This window comes from Lampetra planeri, chromosome 36, assembly GCF_965212315.1.
Source record: "Lampetra planeri chromosome 36, kcLamPlan1.2.h2, whole genome shotgun sequence".
NCBI classification, from domain to species: Eukaryota; Metazoa; Chordata; class Hyperoartia; order Petromyzontiformes; family Petromyzontidae; genus Lampetra; species Lampetra planeri.
Window position 1 is genome coordinate 962,211 of NC_136142.1, and position 18,420 is coordinate 980,630.

The following is an 18,420-nucleotide window of genomic DNA, read 5'->3' on the forward strand; positions in this document are numbered from 1 at the left end:
TCACTCAATTGGGATTACACAAAACAACAACATCCTTCCCTTCGGAGAAAACTCGGCAGAGGCCTCCTGAAAAAGAGATGCGACACGAGGTGAGGCTCGCGTGGGTCAACGTCGGCCGATCTCTTCTCGAGCCTGCGCTGCGCCTGTTTGTCCCCCGATCTGCGGCCAAACAGAAGCTGCCTGGCCACGCGGTGGCTGGGCATGCGGTCTCCTTGACGATGGGACTGTGCCCAGATCGCTCGGTGATCTGTGAGCTCCTCACACCGTAATCCAGTCTAAGCCTGGATTGTGTGGACACACGCACACCACCACCACCACACACTCCCAGCGTGACTTACACAGCGGCTCTCTCAAACTCCGCCTGGTGGAGGCCCTTCCGCCGGCAGTGACGCGAGCAGGAAACTGCAGGGCTGCGCTTCTCATCTTCTTCACGGTAGGTGCGCGAGCCGACGCGCGCACCTACCGCGAGCCGCGGAATAGCTTTTTCCGTCGACGAATCGCAGCCCGCCCTCTGGGCAACTCGTCCCCGCGATCAACTCGCGCGGTGGAGACGCGATCGTCTGAATTGCCGCTGCGCTCGGCGCTGCGTGTCCCGACACGGATCCCAATCGCGGGTGGCCAGGAGCGCCCTATGTGTCGGGACTGGTCCCGTGTCACATTTGTTTCAATATTTCCCACGACACAAAATAGCGCGTTGATTAATCGCTCATCAAACTCCGAGCCTTCCTGTTCGTCAGGTTTACGGGGTTGGTTTAATATATGGAGGGGGTTTGCGGGGGGGGGGGGGGTACAGAACAAAGCATTGCTCTTGACGCCAATATTAATTACTGCGTTACAAAAATCGATTATATTCCCAAGGCACATTCCTGTGTTACTGCCATTGCGGGACACGGAAACTGTCCGGCGTAGCGCGCCACAACCCTGGGTCGCAGGGCTGAGAGATGCGAATCCGTTTGTCAATCCACCGCTGGATGGGGGCACTCGACACACCTTGCGGGTCGCGGGGGCGAATGTCAGAATCCTAATTTGGACTGGAGGAATCTGATGAGCTATGAAGCGCTTTGTCACTAGGTGTCTAGTAAATATCACCAAACTAAACCACGTTGGCCAGTGCGGGTTGGTTTACGGGTTGACGCGGGGAGCGTAGAAGTACGGTAGAACGATGCATTGCAGTTTTGCTCACACTCATTGCCTATAACACCTGTTATTCACGGTGGTCACCAATACAAGAGCTGTTCAGGCTCACACCTACCTAGCTTAGGAGAGCTGATGAGGGTGGACGCATGCCGCGTGGATGATTGCCGATGGCCGGAACCCGGATAAGGTGGATTTTAAGTTCGAACATGACCCCTCACCAGGGCAGCTCTTCCTGACACCACTCCGCTATGTCCTTTCTTGGCCAAACTGCAGCGAGGCAACACTTGTCATAGGATTATTGTGGTGGTGGTGGTGGCAGCTGCGGGCAAGATAATTTGACTGTGTGGTGGCATTGGTGGCTGTGGTGGTGATGATGATTTTGATGATGGTGGTGACTGTGGCGATGATGATGGTGAAGGCTTTATGCAAGTGTAGTGTTGACATCGATTTCCTTAAAGGCAGATACAAACAAACCTACCGGCTCTCATCTTATAAAGACACACCTAGCCCGCGTGTCACGGTGGCATCGCTCCTTTATTATTATTATTATTTAAGGTGACACCACGAAAGTATTCCTGACCATCACTTTAAAGTATTTTTTGTTATCATTAACGAAGCCTCACTCTCTCATCCTCCGATCCGTTCCCAGTGGAAGCTCCACACGATGACGAACGTCGCAATGAGACGTTGACGGCTGTGGAGCGAAGAATCGCTACGACCTTGACCCGTTCAGTTCGCCACGGCATGGAGGAGCGGTGGCGCTGTGGTTAGCTCACCGCGCTGTTGACGAAGCGACCCGTTTTAAATTCTCCACGGCTCACATTCGGTGGCAAGTGACGTCTGAGCCAGGTCTGTGTGTGTGCGTGCGTGTGAGTGTGTGTGTGTGCGTGCGTGTGTGTGTGTGTGTGTGCGTGCGTGTGTGTGTGCGTGCATGTGTGTGTGCGTGCGTGTGTGAGTGTGTGTGTGCGTGCGTGTGTGCGTGCGTGTGTGCGTGTGTGTGCGCGCGTGCGTGTGTGTGTGAGTGTGTGTGTGTGTGTGCGTGCGTGTGTGTGTGCGTGCGTGTGTGTGTGTGCGTGTGCGTGCGTGTGTGTGTGCGTGCGTGTGTGTGAGTGTGTGTGTGTGCGTGTGTGTGGCATCAGTTCACCAACCCACACGGACAGAGCGTGGTGATGTTCTGGCCAAACAACGACAATGACCACCGATACGGCCGTGGCTGGAGGCCTTCATCCAGCAGTGGATTGTAAATGACTATCAGGTAAAGTTGTCGAGTCTGGGCACCCTGCAAGTCCTGCGTAAGATACACTCAGTGCTCGATAATTAACAATACAGATTTCGTTTTGTTAGCCACTTAAATTGAATAATGTGGAATGCCATGCTCTAGCAATTACACTGTGTTTATTTATTCAGTACAAATTAAATGTTTAAAAGGTTACAGGGCGAATAAACATCGGAGAGTGAGAAATAATGTTATATATTTATCGACTAACAACTGCCTTGTAATGTTATTAATACATTTTATTAATAATTTTAACTTAAAAAAACATGGTAATGTCCCAGACACGTATCTCATAAAAGTCATAAAAGGTATTAAATTATAAAAACCTGTCGATCGTCGTCATAATAATAAAAATAATATACGTTTGTTCCAGCGTACGTTTTGTAGTCTTATTTTAGTTAGCATATACAGAAAAAAGATTATAGATAATAAAAAATATTTTTTCTACTTAAAAAAAAAACATTTGTGGCAATGTTTCCAGTTATACGATGGCCTTGTGTGATACAGGTTTACAGCGATTATCATTTTACTATTAATACAGACAATGGGTACGGTTCAGGCTATTCCATAACGTGATTGTACAGATATGATACATATACGTGTCACATTTGTTCTCTTTTCGCCGTTTACGTATCAAAGTGTGATTTCGGTTTCAACGTTCGGGTAAATGCTCGTAAACGTGCATTTTGAACGTTGCTCAGTGAGCTGTGTGCACTCCGCAGAAAGGCACCGACACCTTCGTTGTGTCAGCCAGGTCTGGGCCTCATGTAGTCGGCCGAGTTGCAGCACAGAGACGACTTTCGCAGGCGATGCCAGTCCCACAGCGCTTCCTGTCGCTTCAAAATCGCTTGCGATTTTCACGTTGGCAAAGTCACCGAGATCTTTCCATTGGTCTCGAAGTACAGTCCTCCCTGTGGGTCTTGATCACTTTGGGCTTCCTGCAGCTCGGGCCTTCCCGTGGGCCTCGTAGCACAGGACTTCTTTGTCCATCATCCATCAGTCAGGACTTCTTGTGGGCTCAACTGCTTGGACCTTTCTCATAAGCAGGCAGTCAATCACACTAAAAAGTCCACCAAGCCAAACAGGCCATCTCGTCTGCCGAAACAGTTACCCAAGTCGCTGGGGCCTTCACTCACCCTCCGTTTGTTCACTTGCGTCCAGTAGTCCCACGTGGTGGTGAATCGTCGTGTTTTCACAGTTTTTATTCGATTAAGTTTTATAACTTTTTTTTTAGTCGTGCAGCAACAGCCGTGGGTTCCTTTTTCTCTTTTTCTTTCCCGTTTACACGACGGTTGCTTGCTCCAACAACGTCCGGTTCACTGGAACACCTGTGGCCATTTGCATCACTCTTCGTCCAACTTTGTCCTTGCCCACGGATAGCTAAGTATTGGCCACCGAGGGACAGAAGACATCTCTAATCCAAGCGCCGTGCCGTCCGGACTCGGGAACCCGCACACCGAACCCCGGCGGTGTTGACGTCAGAAACACTTGGGATGATTTTGCTTAATGAAGCACGCGGAGTTCGCGTGACGTTGCGTTATCAAGACAACGTCGACACGACTCGCGCGCGCGGAACGTTTTGAAGTCGTAGCGCACGGGGTGGTTCCGATCGTTGGGACGTGCTCGTCATTCTCCGATTTGTTTGTTTGTTCCCGAACAGCGGAAGCGTCACCTCGGGCGAGAGCGCGTGCCAGGGCCTCGCGTGGCGCGCGGGCCGACGCTATACCCCGACGAGGACGCCCATGAAGTCGGAGCCCTTCTGCACGACGATGGCGGCACCAGCGCTGTTCTCCACGCTCACGGACGTGTGCTGCCCGACCTGGAAGCCGGGGAAAGCGAACGGCATGAGCCCGAGGGATGGCGGCGCAAAGACGGGCGAAGGAGTGAGAGAGGTGCACGCACGCCTGTCGAGGTGTATACGCGAGTTTGTGATCGTCGTCGTCAACGTCGGCAGCAGTAGGAATGGCGTCATCGACGATCATTGTCGTCGTCCGCGGCAGTAGTAGCAGAAACAGCAGCAGATGCGGTATCATTATCAGTAGCAGCAGGAATCAGATATCGTCACATCACCATCAGAAGTAGAAGCACTGCAATAATCATCATCATGAGCGGCAGCATCAGAATTAGCGCTATCGTTACTATCACTCATCAGATGCCAACATCAGTATCATCATCTTAAACATCATATTTACATATCCTCGCCTCTGTCCGTAAAGTACTCTACAAGTGTCCTTATCAATAAACCCTGACACTCATTTTAGACCCAGAACAATCGAACTGTTATGATCACAACACTCCATTGCAAGATTTTTCCAACGCGGACATATTCACAAACGTACGCCATCATTCGATATTGGCATTAGAGATGTGGTTCAAACATGATTCTCGATGAAGGAATGCATTTATTGGTTTTGTTGGTATGATTTGTAAGTCCCAATTGTCAGACACGGTCTTAAACGTACGAGCTCTTCCAGTCATGCACAGCTGCGGTCACCTAACACACACGGCAAGAGGATCTAGAGGGGAGACGATAGACATTTTGCGAATGTCTCCCATTGTAGATGCTCTCCATCGATTCGTCACCAATTACGTCCTAAATTCCTGGGACCAAAATCACCCAGAATGCGCCAATCTCAGAAGCTAAGTCGGGGTTGAGCCTGGAATGTGCTTGTGTGGGCGACCACCATGCACAACAGGTTGCTATAGGCTGCTGCAGGGCTACGTGGTGAGCAGCAGGGTCGGATGTGTGCAACAAAATCCAAGGTTGCACTGCACTTCCACGCTCCCTGCCTCCGCCCACCTCCTCTCACCAACTTGGCGAAGCAGCTCCCCGCAATCCACAGCACGTGGGAGAGGCCCTCATCCAGCAGTGGATTGACAAAGAGGGCTGAACATGAACGCACCCCAGTTGGTGTTGCTGCCGACAAGGCGCGAGACGAAGTTTTGCGTCGCTAGAACACCTCGTCAGGAAGCCGTGCGACGCGGGGGATCTGGCGCTGACGTGGACACCGCAGAACTACGTCCGACGTCGCTTCGCTCGTCTCCTCGCTCCGGGCCACGAGAGGGCGCTGGCTCACACCTCGTGGGGTCCTGCGCGGCTCTACCTCTTGACCCGACCTCACAACCCGCTTCGACAGCGGCACCTTACCGCCAACCGGACCTGACCCACGTTTCCTTGGATTCACAACCCGACCCAAACCGCTTTCATGATTAGCCGAGTGACCCCACCCAAACACGAACATTTTTCATCATTTCACATCTGTGTCCGGATGCTATGTTATTCTCGTCGTGTTCAAGCACAGAATATTGGGAAGGGACTATATAAGTCGGATAGGAGACACTAAGAAGAAGATCGACTTCCATTACAATCTACAAGGCCTCTGCTCCAAAATGTAACTGCACATGGCCCAGCATTACTCACACTGCTAACAGTGCATAGAGGCTGTTCCGTAGCAGCATGGAGTCTAAGATTTTCCTTTTGAACGAATAGCAAAGTGAAAATGTTTGTTTCTAGTTGCTCGAATCGTCACGCTGCCCAGTTTCTAGAAAGTTTTGCAACGACAGATTTAGTGGCGGAGTAGTCCTGTATACAACATTGAAAATTAAGAAAAATAATGACGGATGTTCATCACGGATGACCCATGGCTTGACCCCTGGGGGGGTAACCCGCGATGGACATCAACCGAAAGGGAATCCGGAAGAACGACTCTCGGTTCTGACACGAAACCGAGCAGCGGCACCGACCGGCGCAGACGCAGCGCTCGTGAAGAACTGCTCTCACCACGTGCGCTCTCTCACCACGTGCTCTGTCACCACGTGCTCTTTCACCGCGTGCGCTCTGTCACCGCGCGCCACCCGACGGGTGTACGAACGTCAGCCTTTGCCGCTGGGGTAAGCGGAGTTTAGTGAAACAAAACGATTATTAGTGCTGTGGTGGGAGAAAGTTGAGCGAGAGAGTGAATTACTTGGAGGATCTTTACGTTATAGGAGTGGGATGGGGGGGAGGAGGTCGTTACTCCGATTGCGTGGTTGGCATCACGTGCCAGACGGGGTTTCCACTCTCTGAGAGGTGCCGGGCATCGCCAAACCAACTTGTGTTTCATTCTCAGACAGCTCAACTTTAGCTGAATTCAGCGACAAAGAGGTAGATTAACGTCATAGGTTTCTGTGCAGTCGTTGGTGATGTGGAAGAGACCATTGGCTCACTACATTCCAAAGCTGGGTTAAGCTGAATTTAACACCAAAGTAGTCCTAAAGGTAAGATCTGATTTTATGCAGTCGCAAGCGGCCATGCCTCCACCATCAGCTTGATTAACCCAAAGACCCAGTTTGAGTTCCGTGCGGCTAAACCGGGACTCAAACCCAGGCTGTCGTCATACTCGAGCACGGAGCCCTTGGGGGGGCACCTTCCCGACGCGTCCCAGGCCTCGCGCCGCCCCGCCAGTGCCAGCGCGGGCTTTGCCCGGCGTGGAGCACCCACCTGCAGCTGGAGCAGCCCCTGCAGGTGCAGCGTGAAGACGCGGCTGTTGCTCTCGAGGCCTGATGCCGTCTCCAGGGGCCTGCGGCACGGAGCGCGGGACGGACAGGACACGGCGCGCACGTCAGGGAGAGCAGGAGGAGGAGGAGGAGGAGATCGCCGCGGTGGCGACGCGGAGTGCACAAGGCGTCGCTGAAGCTGCCGCGTTTTCTGGGAGGCCTCAACAGGGACGTGCCACTGGCGAGCTGGCAGCCCCACCCAATGTTACATGGACACGCCCACTCCATCGCTAGCCCCGCCCACAAAGTGAGAGTGGCCTCCAGGCTCTCTCTCTCTCTGACGTCGACACCAACGATTGCTCGTAGGGCTCCACTCATCTGCCAACTCTGCCCAATACCCAGTAAGCACCACTCAAATATCGATGTTTCAAAACAATCTTGAGCAAAGCTTGAAGCAGTGAGGGGGAAGGAGTGAGATCAGGAGATGAGAGAAAGAGAGTGGGAGGGAGAGTAGGAGGGTGAGAGGAGAGTGGAGAGTTGTAAAGGGAGAGAGGGAGTAAGATAGTGGGATCGAGTAGGAGGGAGTGGGAGTAGGAGGTGGAGAGCGAGAGTGGTGGTGATGTGGGTGCAGTGGTGTAGCGGTGAGTGCACTGCGCTACGAACCCCGTGACCCGAGTTCGATTTCCACTCACGGCCAACACCGGTCATGATTATCTGAACTGGTGCTGGGCCTCCCCTAGGTCGACTCAGCTTCAACTGTGTACCCGGTGTGGTGTGTGAACATCGCCACGAGGGAGACAAAGGCAGCCGGGCATGGTGCTGGCCGACCCACCCCCTCGTGTGCTGCGACAGCCTTCATTAGGTGCTCGCTAACAGCACTTGCCCCAACAGTCTGTTAAGGCCACACGGGGGATCTTTGTCTTGTTGTGGGTGAGACTCACGCGTGCCGGCTGCACTGCGAGTCGATGCAGATGTGGACGCGCACGCAGTCTCGGCCTCGCAGGTGATCCTTCCTCCGCACATCCGAGCCGTCTGGCACACGCACACACACAGTCACCGCCATCGTCACCGCCATCGTCATCGGTACTAACAGCAGCAGCATCATCACTGTCACCGTGTCTCTTTGTCCCCCGCGTCCCCGCGTCCCCGTGTCAGCCCGCACCGATGTGGATGTTGGCTGAGAACTGGTAGATGCCCGAGATTTGCGCCGTGTAGTGGCCCGAGTCCACGTCCATGCCTCTACCTCGCACGAACCCTCCCGCCGAGGGCAGCTGCAACGACACAAACCACAACAACAACCACGAGTCCACAGGTGAGTTTGCCGTGACAACAACCACGAGTCCACAGGTGAGTTTGCCGTGACGTTCTCGGTAGGGCCACGTAATGCGCCGGCCAGATGTTGTCATGTAAACCAGCCAAACAATTTGACATCTTCGGTGAGTGCATGAATAAGCGAGTGAGCGAGCGAGCACATGATTAAGCGAGCGAACGAGTCGGTGGTTATGTTGAATGGGATATTTGATGCATCTCAAAGTTTTTTTCTTGAATCTGTGGCCCCGGGGAGCTGCGTGGGCCCCCCAAGTTTTTGCTTGGCATGCTTTGAGCTCACGCCGCCACCACCACCACCACCACCACCGTTCTCATAGCGCCACGGAAGCCCAGCAGCACGGCCGCACGGTCGCGTCGTGGCGATTCCCACACTTCCACGGACCAGGCTACGGGCCAAACCAGCTGCAGGCCTCCAGCCTCGCTAGAACCTTTACGTTGCCTCTCCATCACTGCCGATTTCGACCACAACTGCACCTGCGTGAGCACGAGCCACCAGAAATAAAATAAGTGAAGTAAATAAACGGCAGTTTTGCCGAGCAGAAGCCCACATGCTCGGAATGCCAAGCGGCCAGCAGCCAGCAGCGCTATCGAAGATGTAATGGACGAGAGAGGACACGTTTCTAGAATGGAGCGATAAGAGACGGCGATGATGGTGGTGGGAGGAGGCAGTTCCCAGGTGGAGCAGGGCAAGGGGAGGAGCGGAGAGAGCGGGAAGAGAGGCGACCTGCGGTGCGAGGGAGAGAACGCATCGCGGCCGCGGTGGAGGTGCGCTCAGTAGCCCCACGCGATTGCGCTGTGAGTGGGGACTCTGTTTGGCCACGGAAATTTGTGTAACCATGGCAAGTTTCTACACATGGCGTATTGTATACACAGTGTGTTCCATATATACACACCGTCGTACGTATACAAATTACGTATTGCATGTATACACATTGTGACCTCGTTTATACACATTGCATGCTGTATTTATGTAATGTCTATTTAAAATTTGCATTATGCACGTTTACATATTTTCACGTGTTTACACATCAGTGTAACATATTATGCTCTTTACGCATCTGACATACGCACTGCATCGTATGTAAAATGTACGCAGTTCGTACATAACACAATACATCTAAAGGCTTTTGTCAATAACACCCATCCTAGCCAACATAACTTTCAGCTTAATATAAATCGCCCATCTCTCTACACTAATTGTAGTATTATATAAACAATTTGACATTATTTAACATTATTTTAATATAAAATGAAGAGCATACTTTCAACACCACATTCCCCAAACTCATCGACTGCCCCTGGCATTTCGCACAAATGAAACACAGAGACACACAGATTATTCATACGCATCGCCGCCGCTTACAGCTCACACGACCCTCCTCCTCCTCGTTCTAAGACACAAACCGGGAGATAAACATAGCATGCAGGAATTAATCATTAGCAAATGATTCATTCTTTAAATACACTCATTCGCTTCCTCCCGATCGCGGCTGTCCGGTTGTCGCGTGGATGTTTATCACAAGTTCTGGTATTTTTATGAAACCAACGCCAACGGAAGCAATTCATTTCGAGTGGTGGCAATTCCACATTCCCATGACGGAGGCCAGTTTTAATAAGACAAACACCCGGTGTTTACTTTTGGGACTTGTTTTCGTGAACATTACTAAACTATGCTTTCACACTCATACTTTTATTATATTGACAAATAATCGTTCTGCCTCGTGTTGTTTTATTTATTTAGTTCATATTCCTGTCGTAAAAAATTCTGCATTAAACATTCAGGTCTCCCTTTGGTTATTTCGGTAAAGTCACGTAGGTACCTACGTAGGTACCTACGTGACTTTACCGAAAAAAACAACGTATGGACCCTTGCAGTCACGAAAACTTCTCAATGGGCTCTGGTTATAATGGCAATAACAACACAAACAACAAGAGGACTAAAACATCAATGATTGGGCTCATGACAAGGGTGATGATCGTGGTGATGATGACGGTGGTGTTGCAAATAACAGCTGTGATGGTTCCGATGATGATGATGTGACGACGAAAGCAATGATTATCAAAAGCATGTTTTTGTTTGCATGTTCACCACAAGTAGTGTGGTTAATGCAGACAGGATTCCTTGCAAAACTTTCTGTTTGGTGTTTGAACATCTTAACACAACTGTTTTGTTGCCAGAAAGGGTAAAACCTCTTCTTATATTTTGATACTGGCAAGAAAGGTCCCATCTTCTAGCAATGACGATGTTGATAACTGTAGTGATGGTGATGGTGATAACGATAGCAATGACGATGTTGATATCTTTAGTGATGATGATGTTGATATCTCTAGTGATGACGATGTTGATATCTCTAGTGATGATGATGTTGATATCTCTAGTGATGATGATGTTGATATCTTTAGGGATGATGATGTTGATATCTTTAGGGATGATGATGTTGATATCTCTAGTGATGACGATGTTGATATCTCTAGTGATGACGATGTTGATATCTCTAGTGATGATGATGTTGATATCTTTAGGGATGATGATGTTGATATCTTTAGGGATGATGATGTTGATATCTTTAGGGATGATGATGTTGATATCTTTAGGGATGACGATGTTGATATCTTTAGGGATGATGATGTTGATATCTTTAGGGATGATGATGTTGATATCTTTAAGGATGACGATGTTGATATCTCTAGTGATGACGATGTTGATATCTTTAGGGATGACGATGTTGATATCTTTAGGGATGACGATGTTGATATCTTTAGTGATGACGATGTTGATATCTTTAGGGATGATGATGTTGATATCTCTAGTGATGATGATGTTGATATCTTTGGTGATGACGATGTTGATATCTTTAGCAATGACGATGTTGATATCTCTAGTGATGATGATGTTGATATCTCTAGTGATGACGATGTTGATATCTCTAGTGATGATGATGTTGATATCTTTAGTGATGATGATGTTGATATCTTTAGTGATGACGATGTTGATATCTTTAGTGATGACGATGTTGATATATTTAGGGATGACGATGTTGATATCTCTAGTGATGATGATGTTGATATCTTTAGGGATGATGATGTTGATATCTTTAGGGATGATGATGTTGATATCTTTAGGGATGATGATGTTGATATCTCTAGTGATGACGATGTTGATATCTTTAGGGATGATGATGTTGATATCTCTAGTGATGATGATGTTGATATCTTTAGTGATGACGATGTTGATACCTTTAGGGATGATGATGTTGATATCTTTAGGGATGACGATGTTGATATCTCTAGTGATGACGATGTTGATATCTTTAGGGATGACGATGTTGATATCTTTAGGGATGATGATGTTGATATCTCTAGTGATGATGATGTTGATATCTTTAGTGATGACGATGTTGATATCTTTAGTGATGACGATGTTGATATCTTTAGGGATGACGATGTTGATATCTTTAGGGATGATGATGTTGATATCTCTAGTGATGATGACGATGTTTATATCTTTAGTGATGATGTTGACATCTTTAGTGATGATGATGTTGATATCTCTAGTGATGATGATGTTGATATCTTTAGTGATGATGATGATGATGTTGATAACTATAGTGATGATGATGTTGATATCTCTAGTGATGATGATGTCTATGACGGCATTGATCCTGGTCAGGAGTTGAACTCGAGTCGCCGACTAGGGCTCTCCACGGCTCTCCACAATTAATCCGCGCTGGCTTTAACGTGCAAGAAGGCATTATTTATTTATTTCGTACAATACACATCGCATATATTTGAAATGACAACGTATTTACACAGAGAGTCGCACTTTATTTAATGCCCGCTTAAGCTGATCTCTGGTTATTGTCGGGGGGGAAAAATAAATTACGTCAGCACCCGAAAGCTCCCCCACTGCTCCCCCCCCAACAGCAGCAGCAGCAGAGGCTCGCTCCCCGTGATCCCCTCTCCACCCCCAACATCCCCTCCCGGACCCCCCCGCCCCCCCCCCCCACGACGCGCTGCCCGAGAGACTCGTCACAGGGGCCGCACCCTGAGATGAGCTCCGAGGCCCTGCAGGGCCCCGGCGTTAGCGGAGTTCGTTTAAAAAAAAAAGTCAAAAGTCACTTTATTGTCAAGTGTGTTACATGCATGACATACAACACAGATGAAATTACAGTCCTCTCTCTTGGTCCCACGGTGCAACCAAGCAATTAAAAAATGAATCACATTAGCAAGAGAACTGGATTCTCAGCACAGCGAGTGGTGGCACGGGAGCGCGAAGGTGCGGTTTGTGCATGCAATGCGTATAAAAGTGTCAATTGCTGAATAAATTTGAGCACGAAACATGCTTTGGTGCCAAATGTATGTGGTGTGTGGCCAACGCAGCCCGGCTGATCTGCCAGAGTTGTCGTTAGCATCGGCCATCGACCACTCGCGACTGGGTGAAGGCCTCGCCAAGATACCGAAATCCCTCTTACGGTCCCGTGCTGCGGATCGTCTGTCTCACTGCAGCACGCGAACCGCTGTCATTGCTCACTCCATCTCCGTAGCGGCCGTGCTTCCGGGCATGCCCTCTGCTATGGCTGCCAATCCATCCAGCAGTCTCATCCATCGGCCGTCATGCCATTAAAGCAATGATGTGCCCTAACCGGAGCCCAATTACCTTCCTTGATCGTCAATGCAATCGATGGCTCTAACTTGCGTGCGTTCTAAAGTCCACTGTTCCTGTTTCTCGCCGCAATTCCCAGCACGCGCCTCTCCGTGCTTCCTGGCGCACTCCACACGTTTACGACACGATTGAAGATGTAGCTGTTGGGCCACAACAGGAAAATGCACACCAAGGGCTGCTTACGAAACTGCAAACTGGGATCAAAGTAAGGAACTATGTAAGAGCTGCACGGCTCTATTCGAAAACTAAATTGGATGATGGAATGCAGCAAACATTCCCCGATCCTCGTAGCACCAAAGAACACGCTCCTCGGCAAAATGTCGCGTTGCACCATTGTTTTCTGGCTCCTGCCATGGGAACGTGGAATGTCCAGCGATGGCTCAGGGTCGCCGACGCAGATACCCACCATTCCACTGATGGTTTGCGCGAAGGCACACCGACTTTTGGCTGTCCTCCGTGCCGTCAGGGGCACTGCCGTTTTTGCAAACCCACGAACTGAGCTGCTGGGAAACGTCGCTCGCCCGCCGCTGGCTCGAGAATAGAGGCCCACGCGCCGCCTCGTCGTGATTCAGACAAGCCCTCGGGCCGTCACGGCTAATCCTGGCAGGAGATACGAACGCGACGGCACTGGAAATGTAAATCCCACCAAAGCTCGCGAGCACGACTGCGTTGCAGGCGAACGGCAGGCCGCAGAGCGACAACGCCACGGGCGGCCTTTGGCGGGATTATCCCGGAGTGTATCTGATAAACGCCTCTCTGTCCTCGTCGCTCGCTGGTGTTTCCCCTCTCCGTTTCAAACGTCGCTCGAGTAGTCCCCAGGAGCCGAGCCGCGCGCGTCGCTCGCGAGCCCCGTTGAGCGGAGCGAGCGCTGCGCCCTTCGGACACCCGTGCGGCCTTTGATGGTAGAATTAAGCCGGGAGCTCATTACTCTGCTAGATAAAAAAAATAAATATTCAGCTTGTCTGGGCAAGGAATGCGGAGTAGAAAAAATCGCAGGAGTAACAAAGTAAGCCCTGAATTAATCAAAGTGCGCGCGTGTGCGCTGTGAAAAGTACGACGCGTGTGGAGCGATGACCCAGTGGCTAGCACGCTGCACTGTGAACCTGCGCAGTTTTCAATCATCGAGATTTAAAACTCGTTTCTTTAGAACTGATTTCGTTTAGTTTGTTGTCCTTCCCCCGCACCTCCGCTTAGCGCGGTTGGTTATGTGCGGTGCGAAAGAAGTTTAACATACGTGCAACCTGGTGACCTGAGTTTGACCGACACTGTGGGGCAGCCTCCATCCAGCAGTGGACTGACAAAGGCCTGTACATTACTATTATTAGTATTATATAGGATGTACCATGAATGTGCGTGTCTATGTAGGGTATTATTGATCCCCATCTTACCGAGAAAGTTAATTTATCAGCGAATATCTCAAGCAAATCATAGGATTTCATTAGATCGGCACTGGCATTCCGTGTGGCAATCTCGGTGATTAATCAGCATTCATCATCGAGCAGGGTTCATAGGGAGCTGCTGTGCTTACACCGCCGCACGTCATCTTAATATCGCGATCAACGTACGATCAAAAACAAAGGCGCCATTGTGTATTGGCGCGATACCATCGTTCGCCAATATTATGATGTTAAAAGAGTTACCCTTGATTGTGCAAAGTATGGAGCGCTAGGGGGTGGTTGGAGGGTGTGGGCTTGGGGTGTGTGGGGAGGGGGCGGCAGACCGGGGGGGGGGGGGGTGGTGTTTGACGTTGCCCGCCGCCCCCCGAGGATGGAGGGGAGCCGACAGGTCGCAATGAAAAACCACCAGGACACCACTTTCATCCCCAGCGACGTGAAGAGCGGGATTATGGGATCAGCGGTGAGGAACAGTCGCGCGTGAGCAGCGCCGTAAGTCAGAGGCGTGCGCAGTGTCCCCCCCCCCCCTCCCGCTGCCCCCCCCCCCCCCGTGCCCAGCCACCCTATTGATAGTCGCGACACGACACCCGCAGCCCCCTCGTCGCCCCGCTGACGGATGGAGGCCCATTGCACTCCCTTGAGGTGGGCTGGTGAATGGTGGGCAGCGTGGGCACGGAGACTCAGCTGCCCTGCCCTCCGCTGCCCTCCGCTGCCCCACCGCGTAGCCCCAGTGGCCTATAACAACCTGCTGTGCGTGGTGGTCACGCATCCCGAGCGCTGCGATCTGACGAGATAGGGCGCATTCCACGTGATTTGGTCGTAGGTTTCCAACGTATACTTGTGCCCAGCGTGTACACACGCAGGCTTCCCACACTCTGTGTGGTGGTAGTAGATGTGGTCTAACAAAGGGCGCACAAAGCGAAACCGTGCCACAAGACAGCTGCCTGTCGAGTAGCGGGCACAGTACGCACAGAGTACTCACACACAGTACGCACAGAGTACTCGCAATGTCCCACGCCCAACCGCAGAGCCGCATGCAGAGTGAATTCCTACCGCATTGAGCCAAAGGTTGCCGCATATACGCAAAATCGCACAAACCGAGCGCGCGTAGAGCGAGGGCAACCTGTATTCCGTATCGCTCCCTTGGTTAGAGCGAATATAGCACAGCACAGGTACAGCCCTGAGTACGAGCGCATGAAGCCCGCTCGCGCCGTGGTGGCAGGGGAGTGGGCACGCCCTACAAGCGGCAGGTGCGGGGTCAACGTCGCAGGGTCGAGGAAGGCCGCTGTAGGTGTGGCTACGTGAATGTGGGCGGTTGAGCCTCCCAAGAAACTCGGTAGTTTTATCAACCCGGCCCGGCACGCCGCGAGGGCCGCGAGATCCGTGTGGAGAGCGAGAGTCGGCGCTCACCGCGAGGAAGCCCCTGAGCTCGGCGGAGGAGCGTCGCTCCACCGTGGCGTTGCTCCCCAGCTTGCAGTGGAACGCCTCCTCGAGCGCCCGCGGGAGATCGGGCAGCAGCGCGGCCGCCTGCGTGGCCGGGGCCGCCCGCCACTGCTCGGGTCCTCGCTGCTCCCCGGGGAGGGCGGCCCGCGGCTGCAGGAGCAGCGCCGCCGCACGGCGCTCCGCTGCGTCTGCTCCAGAGACGACGGAGACGCGGCAACGGACGAGGCGGAGAATAAACGACGCGTTACAGGATGGGCGCGTTGCTTCCGCGCGCGAGTCGTGGTGGTGGTCGTCGTCGTCGGTCAAGAGCTATCCACGGCTACATCTGCTGGCTGCCACTCTTGCCAGATTGCGATGGCCTCGTCTAGTGACGGGTCCTGTGCTCAAGCCGCTCAGTTTTTATTGACGGCCGACGATGTCTTTAGCTTTCGTTTGATCTCAAATCCACATTTTCACGTCACTGTCAGTCTAATTCCACCCGTACGCCTCTCCGTGCTGCTCTGCGCACTCTCCATGTTTGCTTCATAACTTAAGAGATTCGTTGCGGAAACAGAACAGGAAGACACAATCCAGCATGTGGGCCCAGACAGCGGGGAAACGTTACTTTTTATTTTGTTGAACCAGAGAGCACGAGACGAGGATGAGTCTCGCTTGCGAGAGTATCTTGCAGTGTCATTTTTCGAACTTGCCAAATTTCGACCCCCAACGCCAGCACACAATGGGCTGCTCTTGCGAATGACGTCGCACGATGTTGGAAATCCACTGAGTGAAGCGGACGGTGCGCAGCACGCGCACGGTGAACATCACAACGGCGGTGTCAGTCGGGGCGGACGCCAGATTGGGATTGCGAGCATCTGCAGTGAGCGGAGGCAACCGCACCGACACTGGGCCACCACTGAAGCCTCGCCGCCCACAGCAGCGCAGCGATGTGCCAAGAGAAGAGAGTGTCTTAATCGGTGCCTACTATCTGCTATAATCACAATTAGATTAATATACCGCTTTTCATCAACGATCTCAAAGCGCTGTACAGGATACAGCAGCAGCAGACACTCAGCATAAAACGAATTATATAAATACATTTTCAGAACCCATTTACTAAATGAACTGAAGGTTTAATAAGTGGAAGCGTATAAATAGGTTTCATAAAAAAAAATGTCCACAGACTCAGAGATGCTGGTTTCACGTGGAAGAGTGTTCGACAGGCGGTTATGATAGAGATGGATTAGAAAACACACGGTGATTGACGAGGGGAATGGAACGATTCGTAAACAATAATCATTATAAATTATAATTTGGATGTATAAAGCTTCAGAAATAAATGATATATATATAAAACATTTTATTATTTTTATTTTACCAGGTGAGGCTCACTGAGCTATGTAGCTCTTTCTCAGAAGCGGCTTGGCCACAAATGATAGCTCATCCAGATGTGGCTTATCACGTGGACATGTATAGCAGCTAAATACTCTAAGACTCGTGTTGATTCTAAATGTGGAGGGAAAAACTGGCGGACCCAAAGAAAAATCCACGCCACCACGGGGAGAACATACAAACTCCAAATATACAGGCATCAGGGTCTGGATCGAACCCACGACCTCCTGTATACCAGGCGAGGTAGTTAACATCTCCTAGCCACCGTGGTGCCCGCAATACAAGAGGACCTCCAGATGTTATACAAGGCGAGCGTGTAAACCATTTCCACAAATAGTGCAAACAAATAAACACAACTATATAAAAATAAATAAATAAATAACCCAAATGGAAACGTGAGTAAAATATTAAAATACCCATTTAAAAGCACCGTTAAATTGCACCGTGATGGTGTTTGTTCGGCACAGTACTCTGTGTACACCTTTACTTTCTCGCTGAATTAAAATGCAATTTATTTCACCGTCTCGGTTACTCCGTTTTATATTAACTTGTTAATGTTCCCCGTTTTGTAACTACACAGATTACAGTTTCCCGATTGTTGCGTCGGCCATGGGGGGGGGGGGGGGGGTGGTGTTTAACCATACTTCACCACGCTCGTCAGCGCAGGGCCGTCCCGGATATCGCTCGCCACCGATGTGGCAGACATGGCCTACCTTTCACCATATCCTTGAACTCCTTTATCAGAGCGTCCTTTGTGATTCTGGCTCCTGGGGGGCCAGGAGGTCCTGGGGGGCCCGGAGGTCCAGGGGGGCCGGGGGGCCCCGGCTGTAGGAAGACGCGCGCAAACATACGGACGCGTGTTTACACTCGTCCACGCACGCGGGCACAGCAACAACAACAACGGCAACAAACGCCGTGGCCCACGAAGTGACGGTGACCTTACCACGGCATTTTTGCCAGGCTAGGTGCACTTTGAGGTCATGTGGAGTGTCAAAATGCTCGCTGGCAGGAGGTCGCACATGCACAACACGACTCAAATGTACGCAAGTCCACAACGCACACGTACAATTACACACCACGCAAAAACACATTTCCACGTAATGCACCACCAACACACAAAAGCACCCATGCCTACTGCTGCCGTTTGCGGCACACAGACCACTCGATGAGCTTCAAACGAAGGTTCTTGGGGATATGCGAAGAACCGATCAGCATTTCACGAAGAAGAAGTGCATTATGGTGCTCGTCCTGGAAATGCTGGTGGGTTTTTGTTCACAATCAAAGTTTCTGTGTTGTTGTTGTTGTTGGAAACTTGTGGATTTCGGGGTGGG

The 18,420-nt window shown here is 51.0% G+C and overlaps 1 protein-coding gene across 2 annotated transcripts in view; it reads right to left on the minus strand.

The window, feature by feature from the left end:
- Positions 1 to 2,512: 2,512 nt before the first annotated feature.
- Positions 2,513 to 18,420, minus strand: part of LOC144730655 (adipolin-like) — a 28,387-nt gene continuing 12,479 nt past the window's right edge. Inside the window, exons 3-8 of one of the 2 annotated variants that reach the window (XM_078611311.1) lie at positions 17,803 to 17,914; positions 15,686 to 15,906; positions 8,052 to 8,160; positions 7,831 to 7,921; positions 6,894 to 6,972; positions 2,513 to 4,232 (exon numbers count right to left, since the gene is read on the minus strand). In XM_078611311.1, coding sequence (XP_078467437.1) covers positions 4,134 to 4,232; positions 6,894 to 6,972; positions 7,831 to 7,921; positions 8,052 to 8,160; positions 15,686 to 15,906; positions 17,803 to 17,914 — 711 coding nt within the window. In that variant the 3' untranslated portion in view covers positions 2,513 to 4,133. Of the gene's footprint in view, positions 4,233 to 6,893; positions 6,973 to 7,830; positions 7,922 to 8,051; positions 8,161 to 15,685; positions 15,910 to 17,802; positions 17,915 to 18,420 lie in introns of both variants that reach the window. The other variant, XM_078611310.1, reaches the window with a different exon arrangement.